We start from the raw sequence: 21223 nt of genomic DNA on the forward strand, positions 1-21223 counted from the left end.
AATGTTCCTCAGCAGTCTTGGCTAGAAGTGAGCTCTTTTTTAAGGTGACCTTTGTGTTTCATGGTGCAGAACACCAGGAAGAGTTAATCCTTCAGTAATCGGAGTATAAATGTAGGAAATGCCCATTGGTCTGAGCTGAGGAGTAGTGCAGGGAATGTGTAAAGAATTTCCAAGATAATAGAATCAAATTGACCAACACCCTCCTTAGATTTAGTAATTTTTAAAACTTTTGTTGTAGCCTCTAGCCCTAATTCATGTGAAGGAGCAGTAAGATGAGAACACTGAAGAAACCATAGGATTATTCATAGCAATACAATAACGATCAACCTTCTGGAAAGTGTCCTAGCTGATCAAATGAAAATAACTTTGCAGCCCCAGCCCAAGGTCAAGGAGATAATTAATGGAAAAGATCTCTAGAAGCAATTAATGATGGCAAAGTGCAGGGCTGAAGGGGAGGGGAGTGCATCCCAAGAGGGCTGTGCCACCTGTGTTGTCTCCTGGGGATGTCTGGAAGCTGCTTAATACAAAGTTTTCTGGGCCCCATTTACCTGGGTTCAAATCTGAGAGGGGTTTGACCTCAGGGATCTGCAAGCAGCTAATCAAGGAGGCAGCAGTGGGGGGATAAAGTCCAGATTCCTTCCAACAAGTCTAATCTTTGGCAAGTGTGTGCGCACGAGTCATTTCCCTTTTCAGTTCTGTCGCTGGAGCTTTTGCAGTGAGAAGCCCCAGATCCCCACTGTTGCTATAGCTTTTGTGCTTGAGAGAAGGGAGGAAAGGAGAAGAGTCAGTTGTGAAAAGAAGGAATTTCAGAAGAGAGATCAGCTGGCCAGGCTGCAGGATAGGCAGGAGAGGAGAGGTGGAGGCTGGCACTAGGGAAAAACGCATACCTAGAGCAAGAAGAGAGGCTGGGACAGCGAGGGGAAAGGGAGGGGACAGCTGAGGTGCGGGAGGAGGCTGAGGGCTGCGCCCTACCCGTCTGCGCTTGCCTCCTGTTGTTTTTAAAGGTGATAGAAGAATTCTGGGGCATGTTCTCCTTCCTTCCTTCCTTCTCTCCCCTCTTTTTCACCTTTCCGGAGAGGAGAATGGAGGAGAAGAGGTGGGGGAGAGGTAAGGGAAAGTGAAATTAAAAGATGCTGCTGGCAACTCTGATTCCGTTCCTTTCCCCACATAGAAATGAGAGAGGCATCCTGCTCCCTTCCATGCAAAGCTGCTAATGCCCTGCTCCGGAGAAGCAGAGCTGGAGAGTGAGAGAAGGGAACAGCAGCTGAGCCTGGCAGCAGAATGAGAACGTGAAGCTTGAAGAAGCTTCTTCCTACTTTTCACAGGAAGGATGGAGATCCCCAAAATGTTCAGGCTCTTGGTAACGCTCCTGAATCTATTATCCTGTCTCAAACGTGTGGAGGTAAGAAATTATTTTTCTTCTATCTACTGATAAGAAGTCACATGGCTTTTTTAATAATCTCACTGTAAGTGGATCTTGTTCTTACCGAGTGTGTTTTCTGAAGTGTCTAGGCAGCTGTGGTCTCTGGGAAAGGTTGGGGGTTTGGAGGGGGATTTATTTCATTTTGCATATGAAATTCAAGAAAGGAAATAAAGCAAAACAGGATGCACAAGAGCTTGCAGATGCTTTGGCTCAGATTTCCCATGTTTCTCAAGCACTGCAGTGACCCTGGCAGGAGAGATCCTTTGTTTCTGTGCTTTGCTGATTGACTGATTATCTCTATTGCTGTTGTGGACAGATGATTTATGGCCACATGGACATGGGGCAGCAAGTGCAGCACAGGCTGTTTGTGGTAAAATTTGGTAGTGGTGATGGTGAGTGCTGGGGGACATTGGGAACTACTGTGGGAACTGACAGCCACTAATCATTAGTTGGAGAGGAAGCATATTGCTTGAACTGCAGTCCTTTCGTTTATGGTCAGTCTCCAAGAAGTGCAAGTTCAATTTTCCATATAGCATGTTATTTATTAGTCTGACCCATCCCTGTATTGCATGCAGGCCTGCATATGCATGCAAATGCGCACTGTAAGCTCGGAGTAAGGGGAGCTGGATTATGACTTGGTCACCTATCTTGTGTGATCTTGGGCAATCACCTAAGTTAAGCTCAGCTCACCTTCCTCTCTTTGCAAAGAGCTTTGAGATCCTCCGATGAGTCCTTCAGAGTTACTGGTTTACAGACCGTTGTTGGGGCTCAGAATAGCGTGATACATGTAGAAATATGGGGTTTTGGCTGAAGGGAGTTTGTCAATTAATTGCTGTTTTGTCTGGACGTCCCCTTGTGCATCAGAGATCTGATCTGCTGTTTCTAAACTGTACCAGCAATTGCATTTTCAATATACAATGTTAACATTCTGGCTTCTGGAGGGTGATCCTGGAGCTTGGCTACTGTTGTCAACACCTGCTGGACCCTATTCATAAGCTTGATTTTATTTTTTTAATGATATTTGCCATGAGTGGGTGTCATTCTTTTCTAGTATCTGTGGGAATTATCCTTGCTTTTACCAGAGATGGATTTGGTCCACATCAGTAATGCAGTTTAATTCTAAATTGTTCTCTCCACTTTTTCCAGGAAGAGATAAAGCTGAGAGAAGCAAAATTACTGCTTTTTGAAGAAAAACATAACTGTTTCCTACAGCTAATTTTTTCATATGTGCACATCTCTGCTCTGTGGATTAGAACTCCTTATTCACATAAAAGTGGCTGTATTTAGAAATTAATTAGACTATGTGGAACTAGCAGAAGCATGTAAAGTTTCTTCTTTTCACTCTGTTGGGTCTGTGAAGATCTTGCACCTGCCTGCAAACCCTGCAATGGCGTTGAAGTGGAGATCCCTATCTCTCAGCCGGCAGCCAGGTTATAACCACCAGAAACACTGCCTACAAGAGGAAATGCAGTTTTGGGGCTGGACAGGATACTGGAATTCTTAGGGCTTTGTTTCATAGTCTTCGTTCTTAGTTATTTAACCCCATTTTGGCACTATCGCCATAAGATACATCGTATCATACCTTCAGGGCCTGAAATGTGTTAAAACCAAAATTCTCAAAGTGCTGTTATGTTTTCTTCTTACAGATGTTTGCCACTTTGTACATGGATATTTATTATTGTTTTAACAGGGTTCCCTGAGGGCATCATCCCGTCAGGCAGAAGCTCTGTTTGCTCCTGCAGTCATAGATGGCTTGCCCTGTACAGGGAAAGAGAACGAGTGGCTATTCATTATTTTTCTTCTGCTGACAATGATTTTCTTCTAGCTTTTCTTTCTGTAGGCATCTCTCCCAGGCTTCCCATTCTATTCACTCAGAGCATTGGGGCTGAAACCCTGCAAAGGACAAGCAGAGCCCTGTAGTGTAGTGCTTAGGTTGAGAGTAAATCTCTGCAGGCCAGTAATTATTCATTTTGTTCTTTGTGGGCAGAGCTGTGGTTGGATTTGAGGAAGAGCAATGGCGAGAGCAGGGAAAGAGGCTGGTTACTAGGGTGTATTTGCCTAAAGCAGCAAAAGGCCGAGCTGCTTTCAGGACATGCCCGTGTTTATTTCATCGGATAATCATCTCTCTGCTTCTGCTCTGTTTCTTTTCCCAGGCTCTCCTGGGATCCCAGCCCAGCCAAAACCATTTGCAGAGTGCAGGTAAGAACAAGAAGTTATTAATTCAGTCATCAGGCAGACTCTTTCTGCAATGGTGACTCAAGACCACAGGCACAATGAAACACCATTTTTTCCATAATTTTTCCGATCGTCTTTCTCCTGAAAACATTGGCCAAGTTCAGGCAAGCCAGCTGATATGCTAATGCATGTAAGGAGCATGCCTATGATGAAAATACTGTGTAATTTCCCGTTTTCCTGCTTTACAGAATGAAATTGCAGCTGATTTGAAACTCTTCTCAGTCTCGATCAATGTAGACAGGAGATGAATCTTCTAAAGAGTGTAGGATCAAATTTAAGAGCATCTTAATCAGGAACAAGAGCAGGCAGGGAAGGAGGTCAAGAAGCATGTGCCAAGCTCAGGTGTTGGCCCAGAGTTATGTGAATATTTCTATTGAAATGATCAGTAGTGGGAGCCGGTTCAAATTGTCCATGTTTGGCCTCAGAGTTAACACACATTTCAGAGGTCTGGGCAGTTCACTATTCTCAGACCAGTTTGTTTTTTTGCTAGTGTGTGTAAATATTCTTTTAGCAGCTGCCTTGAAGAGCAGTATAATTAAAATCAACCAGGCAAGTAGTAGTCAAGATTGCAGGTGTGGAGAGTGTTCCAGGGGAACAGCTGGTTATGTCTTGCATCATCTGAGCCTTGCTGTGTGATGCCTCAGGTGATGCTAACAGCTTCCTTTCTGTGCCTAGCATCCAGTGTGTGCGGCATCGGACCTGTTGGGTATTACAATGGCTCACTGGCAGTCACTGAGGCTGGGGCAGAGTGCCTGAACTGGGCAGAGTTCCCTGATTATGTTCAGCAATACCCAGACCGTGGCTTAGGGGACCACAACCACTGCAGGAACCCAGACGGGGGAACTATACCCTGGTGCTTCTACCGGCTTGCTTCGGGGGCCATCGGCTGGGCTAACTGTGACTGTAACCAGGGTAAGGACTACTGAGTATCTCTGCCAGAGCCTGGGTTGCACTGTCTCAGGGAGGTCAGGTCAGAAACATGTGCTGCACAGACTGAGGCAGACAGCAGGTGGGACACCCAGTGAAAGAAGCACAGTATAATAACTGTCTTGAATTGTCAAAAGACTTAGAACTGAGGGCTAGTCTGTGTGGGAGAAGAACGTCTATATGTAGTTGGAGGTGGTTTTTATTTTCATACACGGAGGCTGCTTCTTTATTGTTAACTTATGCAACTTGAAAACAGTTTTAGTTATGCTGAAAACAACCCACTGCTACTCCTTAAGTGTCCGTAGGAGAGCTCTCCTAATGTAACTGTAGCAGATCAATTATAATAAGGAAAAATCTTTTGTGCCTAGGTTTGCAAAAGAGCTCAGCAAGGTGGGTCCCAGGCTTACTTAAAAATTCCTCGCAGTGCCAGCACAGGGACTGCTGTTTATTTCAGTGCGTACAGGGGACCTGAGCGCTCTCTTAATACACTTAAGTCCAGTGCAATGCTCTTGAAAATGTCCTATTTGTCCTCATATTTTCTGACCTTCCTTTCTTTTCCCACATTTTGCAGAACAAATAAAGCACCAGTTTAATAAATGAAATAACAAAATCTCCCCCTTGCCAATGGAAACATTTTCACAGATAGCTTCATTAAAGTGAAGGGTGCAACAAGTGAAGGTCGGCTGTGTGCCTACCCTGAGGTACTGCCGGCATGAGCAAGGTGTATGATTCCTCCAGTATATAACTGAGTGTGGAGATGTGCTTTCTAAATAGTAGCAGAGAATTCCAGTGAAGTGTAATTAAAAGAGCATTTACACTAGCACCTGTATTTCTTAGTGAAGGAGGATTCACCTGTTGTTACTGACCATTTAGTTGTACCAGCAGTGACTGTCTTGGGTGAGGCGGTTGGTGGAAAATAAAGCAGTGGAGTATCGGTGGGAATCTGAGAGCTTACTTTTTCCATATACCTTTTCAAAGTGCCATGTAAATTCATCCCCCTTTCATAGAAGGGGAAGTGGAATCCTGCAGCTACCAGCAGAGCCCAGGTTTCCTGCTGATGTGACTGTGGCTTTGACAAGGGCATAGCACTGGCCGTTTTCCCAAGCAGCCAGTGGCTGGAACTGGGAAGGGGCTAGGTCCACTACTTCTTCATACAAGTAATTTCAGTGACAGCACAAGCACAATGGGGTTGAGAGAAGACAGACCCAGTTCAGCTCAGCTCTGTGCAAGTCCAACGTTTGCTGGTCAGAGACCTCAATCAGTCTCCATCAGAAAATAGCAGCTTCTTTTTCTTTTGGAAGGTGCTGTGCGGCTGGCTGAAGGTGGTAGAGTGGAGCTGTACTTCAGTGGACTCTGGGGCACCGTCTGTGCTGACCACTGGACTGACTGGGATGCCAGTGTTGTCTGCAGGCAGCTAGGTCTCAGGTGAGAACCTCAGTCTGGTTGCGGGAGATACTTGCTCACATGGCCTTTGGGAGAGCAGTCTCTCCAGTTACTGTCCTTCTAGCATAATTTATTGGCTGGTGGAGGAGGATTTTGTTTTATGAGGTGATTTCCCACTTAGCAGGATCATTCACTACTGTTTTCTTTCCATGGTTGTGTCTGACCCCAATCAGCATTTTGCTGAGAACTGTTTCAAACACTGTTTTCTAAATCTTGGCATTCAAGGTTGTGATGAATGAGCTGTGAGATCGTATCCCCTTTTTCCTATTACCAGTGATCTATTAGAAAACTTGAAGGTGTGAACCCTCTTTGGGAATCACAGATCTGGACTTTCAGACCTCCAAATAGCAAGGAGTAAAGGTCCACAGAAAAGGAAGAAGCTAATTCAGATGTATTAGATGTGCTCACATGTTAAAATCTGTTGATGGGATTGTCCATCAGACTCCCAAATGAGGGTGCCATTTCTTACCAGATCAGCTCCTGTGCAGGTAGTAGCAAGACAAAATGTGATAGGAAGAGGGAATTGGTTTGTTCTTGCTTTTGCTTTCTCATTAGCTTGTGAATGGCCATCTCATTATGTACTCCTATTCAGCTGAGCTCACTGGGTGAGAAATGCCACAGTTGGGCTGGAGGGTCACAAGAACTGAGGGGAAAAAGGTGCAAGTCAGGCAGCACTGCTGCGTTTCATCCTTCTGATGCATTCTCTGTACCAGTGAGATTGGCACAGCTGGGAAGAAGAGTCATCCTGAATTGTGGCCTATTCCCCTGCACCTACAGTCAGCAAACTGCCATGGGGATGAGAAAGCTCTGCTGCAGTGTGGCTACCAGGAAGCTGTATCAGGAGCTTGTAACCAGGGAAGTGCCATGGCAACATGTGTCCCTCCAGAAGGTAAATCTCCAGGGATGGTTCTCTCCCTGTCCCTTGGATTTAGGTTACCTGAAATCCAGTGCTGCTGATCAGATGTAAAGCTTCAAGTTGTGAAGCTGTGAGGAACTAGTTGTTGGAGCAGGTTCTTCTTGCACCTGCTATAGAACGGGATACCTTCTTTCCAGTGGAAAATCATCCATCCCTTCCTAATCTCAAAACTCAAAATGGGCATACTTTTAAAATCACTGCAAGGTGGCAGTGATTTATGGCTTGGTCCCCTGTTTATCAAACCAGACTGTTGCCTAAGGGCAGCAAGGTCCTGGTCACTGTAGTCCCCAGTTAGAGAGCTTTACCTGGACCAGTGGCCAGTGGCATGACTGCAGCAGTGGGCTGCAGTCATGCATGTGCCTGGAGGGTTTAGAGGAGAAGGTGTGGTAGGATGGGATGAGAGCACCCTCACATCTCCTCTGACTAGTAAATAAATTTACACCCCCAACTGCTGGATGTACTTTGTCTCTGCCTTGCTCTCTTTCCTTTTCTTGAAGCACAGGTGTAGGTGCGCCACTGCGTTTGGTTGGGGGAAAGGAGAGCTTTGAAGGACGAGTGGAGGTTTACCATGATGGCAAGTGGGGTACCATCTGTGATGACCAGTGGGATGACCGGGATGCTGAAGTGGTGTGCAGGCAGCTGGGACTCAGGTAATTTCCCTACTGTACATCATGGAATGGTAAGGGAGGTGGGCAGAATGAAGAATGTGAAAGCATGTCCCTGTAGTATAGTACCAACTGTTTCTAGGGAGAGTGTATAGAAACCCAAGAGAAGATAGTTGAAGACTGATCATCCCACAAAAGAATTTTGTACTTAATTCCTGTCAGTTAATTATAGGTCTATGTCTTGAGAAAGGAGTTGGTGTGTTCCTATCCAAGGTTGGTTTGGTATCCCTGTCCAGTGTTTTTGCATACATGTGAATCTTTCTGGCTTCTTGGCCTCTGTGATAGCTCACCATGCTAATATCCATGTGTGTACTGCATTTGTTTAAACAACTTCAGTTTCACTGAGCGCCTTTATTTTCTTGTCAGCAAAGCAAGAGCGAGCACCTCGTTCTCCCCTGTGCTATTCAGCACTTCACGTGGGAGTTGTTGTATACTGAGCAGTCTTGAAAATCAAATCAGTACAGAATTGCTTAAAAGAGATTATTGTAATTTTGAGATCCCTCAAACCTTTGGAGTTTTGCCTGTCGGAGATTGAAACGTCATTGTCCTCAGAAATTCTCAAGGGTCTGAACTGTTCATGTTGTGGGTGGTGTTTTGTTATGTGTTAGAAGGGCTCATTACCTTTTTCCAGTGAAATATTTTAGTTAATTGGCAATACCACTGTGTCAGAAATACAGATCAACTGTGGAAGGACGCTGGCCTAGTGTAGACAAGTCCCTGTGCAAGGCAGAACACAAGTGAACAAGACCATATCCTTCCTTACTGAGCATATATACCTGTGCTGTTTGCAGTGGGGACCCAAAGGCCTTGTCATGGGCTCACTATGGGCAGGGATCTGGCCCAATCCTGCTGGATGAAGTGGAGTGCTCAGGCAATGAACTCTCACTTGACCAGTGCAAGAAGAGTGACTGGGGACAACAAAATTGTGACCACATTGAAGATGCTGGGGTCTCCTGTGACCCTTTCACAGGTACAGATCCATAGCTTTATGCCAGTCAGAGGCAGCCTTTCTTATTCCCATATTACACAGTCTGCTCAGCAAATATCCTCCCTGCTTCAGGATCTTGCAGTCCTTCCGTGTGCATCTCCCCCAGGGATTGCCAGCTGTGGAGGCAGAGAGCAAGCAGTGGGTGGGAATGAATCAGAGCCTTCCCATTGCTTTCCGCAAGTGTCATGGAAAGGCTAAGGTGGCTCCTTCCCTGATAGACGGGCATATCTGTGAGCAATGGATCCTTGTTTTTTTGAGTATCCGTAGATAGCTGTCATCAGTCTCTTCCACTCACAGGCTGTACAGAGTCTCCAGCAGTGGGGCAGGGGCCATTTCTGTTCTCTGCTGACTGATTTTTTCCTCCTCCAATCCCTTGCAGATGGCACTGTCAGGCTGACTGGTGGCCGCAGCCCCAGTGAAGGCAGGGTGGAAGTTTATTATAATGGAGACTGGGGCACAGTATGTGATGATGGCTGGACAGATCTCGGTGCCCAGGTCATCTGCAGGCAACTGGGCTTCAGGTAGGACTGAAGAGTGTTTTGTAGTGTCTGTGCTTCCTAATTTCAAGGATTAGATTTCATGTCCCTTCACTGCAGTAGGCTAGGCCTTACTACCTTCAATGCTGTCTTTGTTAGATGGGTTATTACCATTATACAACTTGATTCAGGAAAGGTTAATAGGTGTCCGCATCCTTTCCAAGGAAAAATCTTTTTCATCTCTTGCCTTGGCCTGTTTTGAAAGCAGATAGCAGGCTTGGTACTATCTTTGTGAAATTTCCCCCAAAGTTAGAAAGTTGACTTAACATTCTCTAAATTTTCCGCTGTATCAACTCAGCACTGCCACCCCATCTACTTTGCCAGTGAAACTAGTTTGCATGCTTCAGTATTTGAATGAAGACCATTAGGGCAAAAAAGAGTAATATTAGGGGTGTTCATAATGCTGTTCTTTTAGCCCACTGCGGAATGTCCCTCCAGGTATGACTTGGGGGAAGATTTTTAAAATCATGATACTGTAGTCTCAGGGCCCATAAAGGTTTCTGTGGACATTTTAGTATGATTATGGTATTCTTGTAAAATGTCAGCTTTACAGGCTGAGAAGAATATCTGACTAAATTCCTCCCTTTAGGTGAAACTGCATACAATCTTTGTCACCTCATGAAGTGTTTAAAAGTTTGCATCTTCCTGCATTTCAGTTCCAGGTAGCATTTCCTATAAAATGAAATAGAATTACTTAAATGTTGATATTTTTGATGCCTCCTCTCCTCCACCACCTATTCCCCAAAATGTTGTATCTGGTGTCATGTCTGCAAAGCAGCCCCGTGGTGTACCTGGCCCCCTGTGCTACTCTGACTGTGCATTTGGCTGGACACAAGAAGATGGACTGATCTGAGCAGGCCTCCCTGAAAGGTGAAATCAGTGAGATGTCAGCTCCTTGGCTGCCATCCTGTGTATCACTGAGTGGCTTCGGTAGGGAGGCCACCTCTATTGCATTTGGTCTCTGAATGGGGGGAGGGGATCTCCCTTTGCATCTGAGCTTCGATCCCTCTGTGAGGTGGTTGAGTCTTAATGGATGGTTCTGTTTCTTTCCTCTAGTGGTCCTGCTACTCTGGCCTCTGAAGGGGATTATGCTGCTGGCCAAGGCTTTATCTTACTGGATGATGTGGCCTGCACAGGGATGGAACTCTCCCTCCTGGACTGTCCCCATAGCAGTTGGGGGCAACATGACTGCTCGCATGCTGAGGATGTGGGAGTCCACTGTTCCCCCGAGAGCAACACTGTCATTGATGGCAACCTGGGTAACTTGCCTTGCCTCTTTCCTGGGACAGTGGGAAAGTGTCGCTTGTTGGTCTGTTCCTTTGGAGACTCTGGCAGGTGTGGGAGTTCTCCCTGTGCTGTCTCAATGAAGGGGATTGATTTTGGAGAAGGGGTCCTAGGAGCCCTCCAGTCATGAACCTCCCATGAGCCCTGAACGTCCTGGATCAGGGCCACAGAGTTGTTGCTCTGCAGGACATACAGCCAGACCCTTCCCAGCATATGTTTAAGCTTGTCTGTCTTGGCTGAACAGTTAATACCTTCCTTCTGTTCTTGTTCTCTTCTTTAGTCCGCTTCCAGAATATGATCTACTGATGATTTCCAGTCTATATTAAATAAATTAATATCCATGTAATCTTATGATTCAGCAGGGAGGTGAAATGAGGGGCATAGTCTTTATGTTTAAAAAAAAAAATCTTTATTTTTTCAGCTTACTGATCTCTGGGATTCAGCTTTCCTCACAGAACCCAAGCTCTATGCACCTCACGCCCTCTGGTATTTTTCCTTGCAGTGGCCTATGTGTTTTCTCCTGCAGGGCCTCCTGTGCGGCTGGTGGATGGAGAAAGCACCAAGGAGGGACGGGTTGAGGTGTTCCTGAATGGGCAGTGGGGCAGCGTCTGTGATGATAGCTGGACAGACAGAGATGCTGCAGTGGTTTGCAGGCAACTGGGGTTCAGGTAAGAGATCTGGTAGATGCATCTTACAGATAGGAAAAACTCTCAGGTCGAATCAGCCCTTTCCAGACCTGTTTCTGCAGACTCTGTTTCTTAATTTTCACGTAGCTGCATATGTTTGAGGAAGTAGGGTCCTATTCTCACACTGTCTACAGCAACTATTGGAGTACTGTGTATGTGGAGTGATACATAAATATTATTTCTCTTAAAGTGTGCTGGTGTGTAAGGTTAATCTGCTCCCTGCTCTTTGCAAATTAGCCATCCTCTCTGTCATTGCAGTGGTGCAGCAAAAGCCAGGGGAATGGCTTATTTTGGTGAAGGCCATCGGCCCATCCATCTGGACAACGTAGAATGCAGTGGCATGGAGCGCTCCCTGGGGGAATGTGTCAGGCCTGACACCGGGATTCACAACTGCTGGCATAGTGAAGATGCTGGTGTGATTTGTGACTACGTGGAAGAGAAGGTCCAGGATATCAGGAAAGCAGGTGACATGCCTATTTCCTGTGTGCAGAAATCTAGGACTCCAGTTGATATCTGCAGTGCATGTTTTTACACTTTTCCCTGTAGTTCTTCCCTTTTTTGGCTAAGGCTTTACCTACAAAATAAGCATGTCCTGTCCTGCACCTCCTACTTACACTTTCCTTGTTTTCCTTGCCTTTTCTTGGGAGCACATGGTGCTCCAAACTAGACTCTGAGGAGCTCCACCCATGTCAGGCCATTGAGCCTGCAGAACTTCCCAGCAGCCAAGTCACTGCACGCTTCCTTAGAGCAGTAACTGTGAGCAAACTTTTGGTTTCTAGAGCACTGAGAAAACAGTTGTAGAGGTCCTTTTCCTAGCATAGGATTACAGATATTGGAGGTAAGCACCTCCACTCAAAGTGAGGAAACCCATGGGAACAAATGTTATATGAATTCTGTACGCACAACACAATACAGTCAGCTACCATGAGGATTAACGCCCTCAGGGAAGGGAAATACCTTGGTTCTGTGATAGCAGTTCATGCTTAAGTTGAAGGTGTCTACTCAGCTGCTCTAACTTTGCTGTGCAGGTCCAGAGCTTGGCATGTGTGGGATGCGCTTGCTTCACCGTCGGAAGAAAAGGATCATAGGTGGAAACAAGTCTCTCAGGTACTATCCTGTCATTGCTGGGGAAGGCAGAGCTTGTCCCAGCTTCTTACAGGCACTGAAAATAGTCTAGCAAAAGCTGACTTCAATGACACGCTTCCACTGGTGATTCTTGAACTGAATTTGAGCCAGTGGGCCCATCTTGAGGAGAATGCAAGCCAGCTGAGGAGAGAGGGGACAGAGTGGATCGGAAAATAGGAAAACAGCTCCTGTATATGTGATGCCTATTGTCCTTCTGTTTCTCCCTCAGAGGCGGTTGGCCGTGGCAGGCCTCGCTACGGTTGAAGGGTTTTCATAGAGATACTCGTCTGCTGTGTGGAGCAACGCTGATAAGCAGCTGCTGGGTAGTAACTGCAGCCCACTGCTTCAAAAGGTGTGTTTGTGAGTGAGGAGCACCAAGGGATAGTAAAAAGACTAAGAAGATAACCTCATATGAGATTATCCTTCCATCCCAGTGTAATCACAGGAGCAAAGTTTCTAAACCAGGACCTTGAGGTTATGATGTGTGATCTGGGAGCACTTATGGGGATGACTAAATATAGGCTTGCTTTATTCCTCACTGCTTACACCTACTTTGAGGTTTTACAGCTTAAAGGGAACCAGCATTTTGCTATTTTTCCAGTGATTTAAGGAACAGCGAGCAGGTAAGGTCAAAAGTCTGTTGCAACTGTTGCAATCTTTTACAGAAAAAGGCCCTGCGTATAGCAGATAGTGGTCTGTGGCACCCATTGGCCGCAAGAGCTGGCATTGTCCCATCTGCTAAAGGGAACCACAGTCCTGTAGCTGCCATTTCCGTAGGTTTGTGAGGAGGTGGTTCAGCCTCATAGCAATTGAGGCTTGTGTTTCTCTCTCAACAGGAGTACCAACCTCTTGGGTATCTCTTTCTCCAGGTTTGGTGTTGATGTGCGACGCTATCTGGTGCGGGTAGGCGATTACCACACAAGTGTAAAGGATGAGTTTGAAAGGGAGCTGCCTGTGGAGAGGATTGTCCTCCACAGGAACTACTGGGCCAGCAGCAATGACAATGACATTGCCCTGGTCCGAATGCGGGGCAGAGAGGGGTGCTGCCTCTCCTTCAATCGCCACGTTCTGCCTGTCTGCCTTCCTGACAGGAAAGAGAAATCTGACATCAACAGGCGAGCCTGCATCATCTCTGGCTGGGGAGACACAGGTAAACGACAGAGCTTTGAGGAGCACAAAAGACCCTGAAATCTGGACTTGGGAGTCTACAAGGGCCGTTAATTTACATCTGCACAACTCAAGGCTCTATTCTTAATGCTCCTATTCTCTGTGCATGGGCTGAAGGAGCAGGGAAGAAAGGTAGTTTTGTGCCCCTGTGTTTTCTGATTTTGAGGCTCTCTTGGGCCTGTCTATGGTGGAAGATTGGGCTACCATAGCATCCTTCTGAAGCTATGGGAGAGAGGAATGCTGCCATCTGGTCACATTCCTTTTTCTTCTCCCTTCCGTGCACGTGCTTGCCCACAGCAGACCCCTTAGGCAGCATCCTGGTGCAGAGCTGGTGTACAAAGCCCATACACTGTTCGGGGAAGCCCCCATGTTTCTGTGAGCTGCTGCTTCCTGTATGCTACTCTGAGAGTTGAACGAGGGCTTAGTGATGGGGGTTGGGATCCCTGTCAGAGTACTTGCTCATAAAGGCATGTGCCTGAGAGCCATCGTAGACCAAGTTTTCTTCCTGTGCAGTTGCTGGCCTTTCTGGTCTGCCAGGTCAGTGTGTCAAATCTCGCTGGATTTTGATCCTGGGACTGGGGGGCAAAGCATTCTCAGTTGGACTCTGACGTTGGTTTTCATGCTAGGTTCAAGACAGCCTATACTTGCCATTCTGCAGCGTGTGGCTGTGCTACTTCCTGGGTCAAAGGGACAAGGGAATATTCTAGAGAGTATTAATTATTAAATATTTAACTCTCTCTCAAGGCAGTGTTTTAAAATGCTGGGCTTGGTGGAGTACGGACATGGATGCATTAGCAAGATCTGGAGACTGCTTTAAACTCCAAACAAAGTTTTACGACCAGCTGTCCAGTCCTCCCCCATTTGGGGTTCATAGATGCAGTGCGCAGCTTTGCGCAGGGAGGCCTTTCTGAGGCTGCTGTGACTGGAGTAAATCCATATGTCTAGAAAGACTTGCTGCCAAAAGGCAAATAGCCCCAGGAGTTTGTCTGTTGATTTTGGACTTAACCATCCTTCCCAGCTGTCTCCCTGGCTATTACCCAAATACTGAACTGAAAATATACATTTGTCTTTGGAGCCAGTTGTGCCAGGTGCTTGTGTCATGTTGGGGTGTCTGGGGAAGATCGAGGAGCAACTTAGCCATGTAACTCCCTCAAGCTGTACTAGGAATTAATGACCAGAATCCCTCCTACACACCAAACCCAGCTTTCCAAACGAGAGGTAAAGTTACACCACTAACTTGTGGATTTACCGTAAATCTTAGGTAGAAAAAGGCTGCATTCTAATACAACACTGGAAGATTATGTTCTTAGCAAGTCTGGGGTTCAAAAGAGATTCAAGAAAATAGAGGCAAGTGTGGCCAGAGATGAAGTGAACTCCTTTTGAAAATATATTTGGATGCTTCTGAAACATCTTCCAAAACTCCTCTGAGGACTGAGCACTTTACAAATATTAATGCATTTATTCCCTTGAGAAAACACTACACTTATTTTACAGATGAGGAGATGGAGAGGTGAAATAACTTGAACAGGGTTTGAGTTACTTGTTGGCAGAACCAGGAATAAGAGTCATCCTTTGGATCTAACCTCTTTCTCCAACGTCTCCCCCCCCCTTTTTTTTTTTTGATCTTACAGTTCTTTTTTGTGGTCTGGCTTTGCAGTTCTATTTTCTGAAGTTCTGCTGGTTCAGAGATGCTGAGCTAGGCCAATTTTTGTTGCACAGCCTTGACTTGAAATGTATAATGTTGGGTTTTTGTGCAGACCACTTGCTTTGCGTTGCCTGCTGTTGTCCGTATATGAATTGGTCCAGCTGTTCTGTTCTGTTCCAGGGAAGTCCTATTCAAGAACGCTACTACAGGGGGTGGTGCCTCTTCTCCCACGGGAAGATTGTGAGGTCCGTTACGGGCAGAAGTTCACTAACCGCATGATTTGTGCTGGGAACCTCTCTGAAGATAAACGGGTGGACAGCTGCCAGGGTGACAGCGGTGGGCCGCTCATGTGTCAGAGATCAAATGAACGCTGGGTCATTTTGGGGATCACTTCCTGGGGTTACGGCTGTGGCCGAAAGGATTCCCCTGGTGTGTACACAAAGGTCAGCAAATACGTACCCTGGATCAAGAAAGTGACAAAGCTAAAATGAAAATGTCTGAGCTGTAGGATCTTCAACATATGATCCCTTTTGCTGTGCAGCAGCCGAGGACTATAGCTTCTGGCCTGTGTGTGATGGAGATTTTTTATTTTGTCATTGGACACTGGGAAAACTTTAACATAGGATTTGGAGAGAAACAGTTATGGCTGATTTCTTAGTCTTTAGTTTCACTTTAGTCCCTAATCTCTTAGAAGAGAAAGCAAGTGCACACCAGTAAGACAAATAAGTTTGTGTTGCTCTGGCTGCGTCCTGTAATGCAATCACACTTGTCCCTGTTTCCTGGAACACAGAAATGGTAGGAGTGGGAGAAATACCTGCCTTGTAAATCTCTTCACCAATTTTTGTATGTTTGCACACTTGAAAGGCACTGCAAGGAGAAATGAGATGCTTGGGAGATGGCACCAGGCTGTGGCATAGTGGAAATATTCAGATACTTTTTCTTACCATAGCTCTCTTGGGCTCCAGGAATCAGAAGCTGGATTTGCCTGAGCTGAAGAACAGGCCAGCAGTTGTTTTTTTTTTTCTTCCCCTGTCATGTCTCTAGGGGGAACCTTTTCCCTTCTGAATAGTAAGTTCTCTCCCAGGTGGTTGAAAGTATCTGTGCCCTGCAAAGAGATGCTTGTCCCTCCAGTTGTAACCCTATATCATGCATTTCCAGTTGCCAGATCCCGTGGTTTTATTGCTGCTTTCTCACTATACAGTGTTTTTTTAATTTCTATTTTTCATAAAGCACCAGCTCCTGGAATCAGTTGATTATGTGAGTGTAAGTCTTCATTTTTAAGAGACTGTAGCTTTCTTGTTCCCAGAATTACGAAGAACTTAAAAATGTGGTCTCAAAAGGCCTAACACACATTATTTTTCTTTAAATCCAAATGTAACATTAATCTCAAACATGTGGGTGTTGTGAGTCACGATTTAGCAGCACTCCAGGGAATTTCTCTTGGTACATCATAGTAATTAACTGGACTGTGTTTATGATTCTTAGTCTTTAATATCTCTGTTCACAGTTCTCCTGTGAAACACAGAAATACTCCTGGGGTGTAGATATAGAACAGAAATGCAAGGAGTGAGTGATTTGCTTAAGGTGTAAAACAGTTAAGCGTGTGGCAAAGCAGCTCCTTGCTTTCCTGAAGTGTGTGCTTACTCTCGCAACCTCTTGGATATCCTTTGCCTCTCTCTTCCTTGCATTATCCCTCTCTTCATCCCTCTCAGTGGGAGTAAACTGGCCTAACTGGAGTGTGTGCAGGTAGTGACATGAAGCTGCAGTTTAGGATCAGATATTCTCAGCCTGAACAGAAATAATGTTGAGAGAAAGCAGGAGTTGATGAATGCTTCAGTTTCTTCCTTCCCTCTTATCAGAACAAATGAACACTTTCCTCTTCACAGGCCTTGATTATTTTGTAAGTTAACTTATTATTCTTGAGTAGGTAGACAAATGCAAAAATAGATAAAAGAGCTAAGCGCAGTGCACAGCAGTATGTTTTAGCTGTGTGGAGATGAGACAGAGAGAAGAGAGGCCTGTTCAGGAGTAGGGACAGTAAGCGTCAGTACATGACCAAGGACCTGAACACAGATAATACAGGATGGAACTTATGCCAGACATGCATGTTTTGGTTCACTAACATGCTAAAGGGTAGACAATAACTGAGTCAGGCACTGGCCTGCTGTCTGGAAGGTCTACACGCATGGCACTGAAATGTGTAACACCTAAGTCCATATTATTAGGGCAAGAATAGAAGACAGGTTAGAGCACAGCCTGTGAATTAACAATGTCGTGTTACAGGACATGTGGTAATGGAGTCCTAGAAGTTACCTTGGATTCAACAGGCAGTGACTGCTTAAAACTTGAATTTGGCTTCTATAAAACAACTTCACTTAAAGGTGCTGACATGGTTAGGTGTCCGATTTTCCTGTGTGTGTGCTTAACTGAACAGTTGTTTTTATTCTCCCCAGTTATTATAGGACAGTTAGATTACAAATGCTGCAAAGGCCTGTTTAAAGATCCTGCTTGGAAATTTATTTTTTAAAGGGTTCTAGATATCTTTAAAACGTGCAATGCCAGAACTCCTGCAGCTTGGCCTCTGAGACCAGTCTGATCTTTTAGCCCCTCTTCCTGAGGGGCTGAATGTCTGCAGTGCAGCCTGTGCTGGTAACACCAGGCTTGATCCTTCTGTAGTGCTGTGCTTGGCTCCACATGGGCTATGTTGTCCTACAGCTGCTAGCAGAGTCCCTGAGACACAAGCTGCAGACTGCTCACCATTTTCCAGGAATTGAAATGACAGAAGGACTGAGGGCATTTATGTTAAAGAGCTCTCATCTTGCAGGGGACTGAATCCTAAGTTCCACGCTGGCAGGAGTAGTAACTGGCTGGGAAACGTGAAGAGATTTGGCTTCTACCTTCAGCCCTCCTCCTCCCCCCCCCCCCATCCAAAACAGAATACTACAGCAGCTTAAGTGGAATTTCTGTTCCCTGGGTGCTGCTATGTCTCTAGTTTAACCTGGTTTGTTCTTCCTGCTTATGCCCAGAACCCCAACGGACATAGAAACACTTGAAGTGTTGAAAGTGTAAGGTTGTTTCCCTAAGGCTACTTCACTGATGCTGTTCAGGAGTTAGCAAAAATTACCATGTAACGTGAGTGGGATACAGTCCTGGCATTGTCTTCTGAAATTCCCATGTTCATGTTCAAAATACTTCCTTCTCCTAGACTTTGTCACCATGACAGCTGTGAGAGTCATTGTAATTAACATCCTGTTAATCCTGCAGGAGCTAAGAGGAGGGAAGGAAGTATCCCATCTCCTTCACCTAACTTTACACCTTACCTGTACCATAGGCAGTCATGTAAATACTCTTCTCAATTGTCCTAACCTGTTTCAGAACAGCGTTATTGCTCTTTACTGTTTACATTGGGACTGTGGCCCAAACTTAACGTGCTTTCCTGCCAAGGCTTACTGGGGTCCTCAGACTGGATGAGGCACTCAGCTGCTCTAGATCTGTATTTCGGGTCTTAACAATGGCCAGCAGCAGATGTTTCAGAGGACAGTACCTGTGACTTGGTACCAGACAAATGTTTTAACAGCCTTTCCTTTGGGAGAATTTTATTTTTGACCCCTTTAAATTCACTATTTGCTTTACTCTTACTAAAGAATAGAAGTACAAGGACTCATTACTAAAGGTGTTGTACAAACACTAAGTACTGCCCTTTTTTGAGTCTTTTTTCATAAAGTATGAAGGTTTATGTCTCTAACTTTTTAAAAACCTATTTAATGAAGTCAGTTTTCATCTTTCATATAAACGTTTAATCCCTTTATTTAATCCAGCTAAGCTCTCAGCCTCAATATTTTCTGGCAATGAGAACCAATATCTTTTTATTCTCCATAGCACATGATTTCCTTTTATGGCACCTGAATGAATTGCCTTGCATTTTCATTGAATCCCATCTATCTTGTGCTCTCTGTTCTGAGAGGAAATAGAGGGCCTTGGTTTATATTTTTTTTTTGTTACCCAGTACTTTACAGATCGTCCCCTCTCTAAAACAGTGTTTTCTCTGCCTCTCTTCAACCCAAACTGTCTAAGACTCTTAACATGCTATCTTTCCATGCCTTCCTTTTCTGATGGATTTTTGAGCTTTGATAACCAGAACTGAATACAGTTTGCCAAAGGAGGCTGTGCCATCTGCTGTTTGTTTTCAGTATTATTTTCTATAGTAGGCAATGTTGTGATTTTAGCACTATGTAAATTACCTATGTGGGCTTGGAGCTAGCTTTAAAGTTGCTTTAAAGAACTGTAGGCAGTTTAGCCTACAATGGGGTGAAAGTCAGCCAAGGTTAATTCACTCTGTGTCCGAGGCAGGTGTAGCAGCCCCTCTGAGCGATGGCTGTAGGTATACCTGTGGGTTATAGTGCAGCTCTGGGCAGGGAACACCTGACCGGCTGCGTGGAGCTTTGCCTTGGCTGATACACCTATAGGGACTGATACAGTCCTTCTTAGCGGCATTAGTCAGTTGGATAGGGCTAATGCACCCATCCTGTTTCCAGGAGCTGACAGCTTTTTACTGCTGCTGGCCGCTGCACAGTGCCCTGTGGGCATGACCTGTGTTACACTGCAAGACAAGTTCCCAGAGCAGTGGGAGACACACTGCTTGTTTGGGAAAGGGAACGTCACTAGGACTGAGTGGGAGCACTGGCATGAGTGGAAACACAGCCAAGCTAAGGGCGTAAGGATAAGCTATTGATGCTCCAGTTCTCTCTCTAAGGGAATACCCCAGTGCTCTACAAATGCTGACCCAGTGCCAGTGCCTTTCTGAAGTCCTCTCTTGACACCAGTCGGGCTTTGGCCAGCTGGACCTGGATTAAAGGTTTATTCCTTTCCTGTAGCTGAACACTGCTCAGATGTTCATGTGAATTATGTTCCGTGCTTGCAGTTAACCAGGCAGCTGTTTATTAAGCTGGCAAGATGTTCCTTACTCTTGTGGTAGGGAATAACAGAGCAGTTCCTCAAAGATATTAATGGAGGGGTTAGTTAGGGGCCAGGAATGTAGACGTTTGCTATCTCAGGGGCAGGAGAAGTGGGCCTGCTTTTTGTCTTGCTCCCTTCCTTTCTGAAGCCAATATCCTGAAGTCTCTTCACCCAAAAAGAGCTGCTGTGAAAACCACTTGAAGACCATTTTTCATGTTTATATTCAGCAATCAGAGGAAAGCTTTTGATGGATGAACTGCACTGTGGGATTTAACACCATCTAGATAGATTCCCTAGGAGTTTCTTGCAGCTAGAGAATGTGGACGCAGGAGCAGGACAGCCCTGGTGGTAACGAGCTTGGGACTGCTCCTTGTGGAACGAGGCACTGTGGCCTGCACCAGTGTATGTCCCTTGGGCTGTAGGTTCACTTGTTCAAAAAATATTTCACTCCCCACATCAAGGAGAACCATTCGCTTGTGTAGTAGCCCACTGAGTACTATTAAAACCCTTTTCTACTAACCAGAGGCTGAGTACCTCAGTGAAGTGCCAAAACTGTCATGTCCCCCGGATTAACACCAATAGTTCACAAGATATACTAATAAATGGATTATACTGTGACTGTGTGGGGCTCTATCTTCTTTTTAATAAAGGGACTTGCTCCAAGGGGTGGGTTTTAGAATTTTTTTCAGCACTGAATTAAGCTAATTGATTTTTTTCTGTTAGTGTTATTTTTAGAATGGCTTGAACCTGCTGAAGTATGTTACAAAGTCAGTATCCTATTTAGTTACCATTATAACGAAATGTAACAGCTTTTCAAATGCTGTGTTTTTGACCATTTAGAACAGGTGAAGGTTATTTGCAGATAAACTCGTTACAGTTAAAACTTACCAGGATTTATCAGCTTTATAATTTGTTGTTTGTTGATCTTCCTGTACTGCCTTTGAACACACTTTGTATGGCATGATTTAGTATCCTTTCAGAGTAGGCATCTGTCTAAGAATCCAAGCCAAACTGTGGAAAAGTGCAAGGGGTAGGAGGGTAGTACAATTTGAATTTAACCAAGACACTGATGCAAGAATGCTGCTCCCTCTAAGGCTGAGATCTGTATTACTATATAGAAAATCTGTTCGGAAAAGTAGCTCAGATAGCTCATTGCAGAGTTACTGCTACTGCAGTGACTTTCCCAAGTCATTAGGGTTAGATTGGAGTTTGGTGTACTGATGCCTG

At 45.2% G+C, this 21223-nt stretch overlaps 1 protein-coding gene across 3 annotated transcripts; it reads left to right on the plus strand.

The window, feature by feature from the left end:
- Nucleotides 1-691: 691 nt before the first annotated feature.
- On the plus strand, nucleotides 692-20612 carry LOC104141767 (neurotrypsin-like). 3 transcript variants are annotated; one of them, XM_009671238.2, is made up of 16 exons: nucleotides 692-1004; nucleotides 1172-1402; nucleotides 3577-3622; nucleotides 4334-4570; nucleotides 5887-6010; nucleotides 6742-6917; nucleotides 7447-7594; nucleotides 8401-8579; nucleotides 8977-9118; nucleotides 10190-10392; nucleotides 10944-11085; nucleotides 11362-11567; nucleotides 12132-12210; nucleotides 12458-12580; nucleotides 13098-13378; nucleotides 15221-20612. In XM_009671238.2, exons 2-16 carry the CDS (start codon nucleotides 1331-1333, stop codon nucleotides 15529-15531), a joined length of 2469 nt encoding a protein of 822 aa, XP_009669533.2. In that variant the 5' UTR covers nucleotides 692-1004; nucleotides 1172-1330; the 3' UTR covers nucleotides 15532-20612. The 3 variants fall into 3 exon arrangements, with proteins under 3 accessions (XP_009669533.2, XP_068806503.1, XP_068806504.1); XM_068950403.1 differs by having other exon boundaries at nucleotides 990-1107; nucleotides 1326-1402; XM_068950402.1 differs by lacking the exon at nucleotides 4334-4570 and having other exon boundaries at nucleotides 891-1004.
- Nucleotides 20613-21223: the final 611 nt, after the last annotated feature.

This window comes from Struthio camelus, chromosome 7 (genome assembly GCF_040807025.1).
Source record: "Struthio camelus isolate bStrCam1 chromosome 7, bStrCam1.hap1, whole genome shotgun sequence".
NCBI classification, from domain to species: Eukaryota; Metazoa; Chordata; class Aves; order Struthioniformes; family Struthionidae; genus Struthio; species Struthio camelus.

What these genes read in the sequence shown, in the direction of transcription:
- LOC104141767 (XM_068950403.1), top strand. Translation starts at nt 1,026, where the DNA reads ATGTTCTCCTTCCTTCCTTCCTTCTCTCCCCTCTTTTTCACCTTTCCG. An exon ending in TGCAGGCAGCTAGGTCTCAG is followed by an intron (nt 6,011 to 6,741) that starts GTGAGAACCTCA and finishes TCTCTGTACCAG; the next exon opens with TGAGATTGGCACAGCTGGGA. An exon ending in TGCAGGCAACTGGGGTTCAG is followed by an intron (nt 11,086 to 11,361) that starts GTAAGAGATCTG and finishes CTGTCATTGCAG; the next exon opens with TGGTGCAGCAAAAGCCAGGG.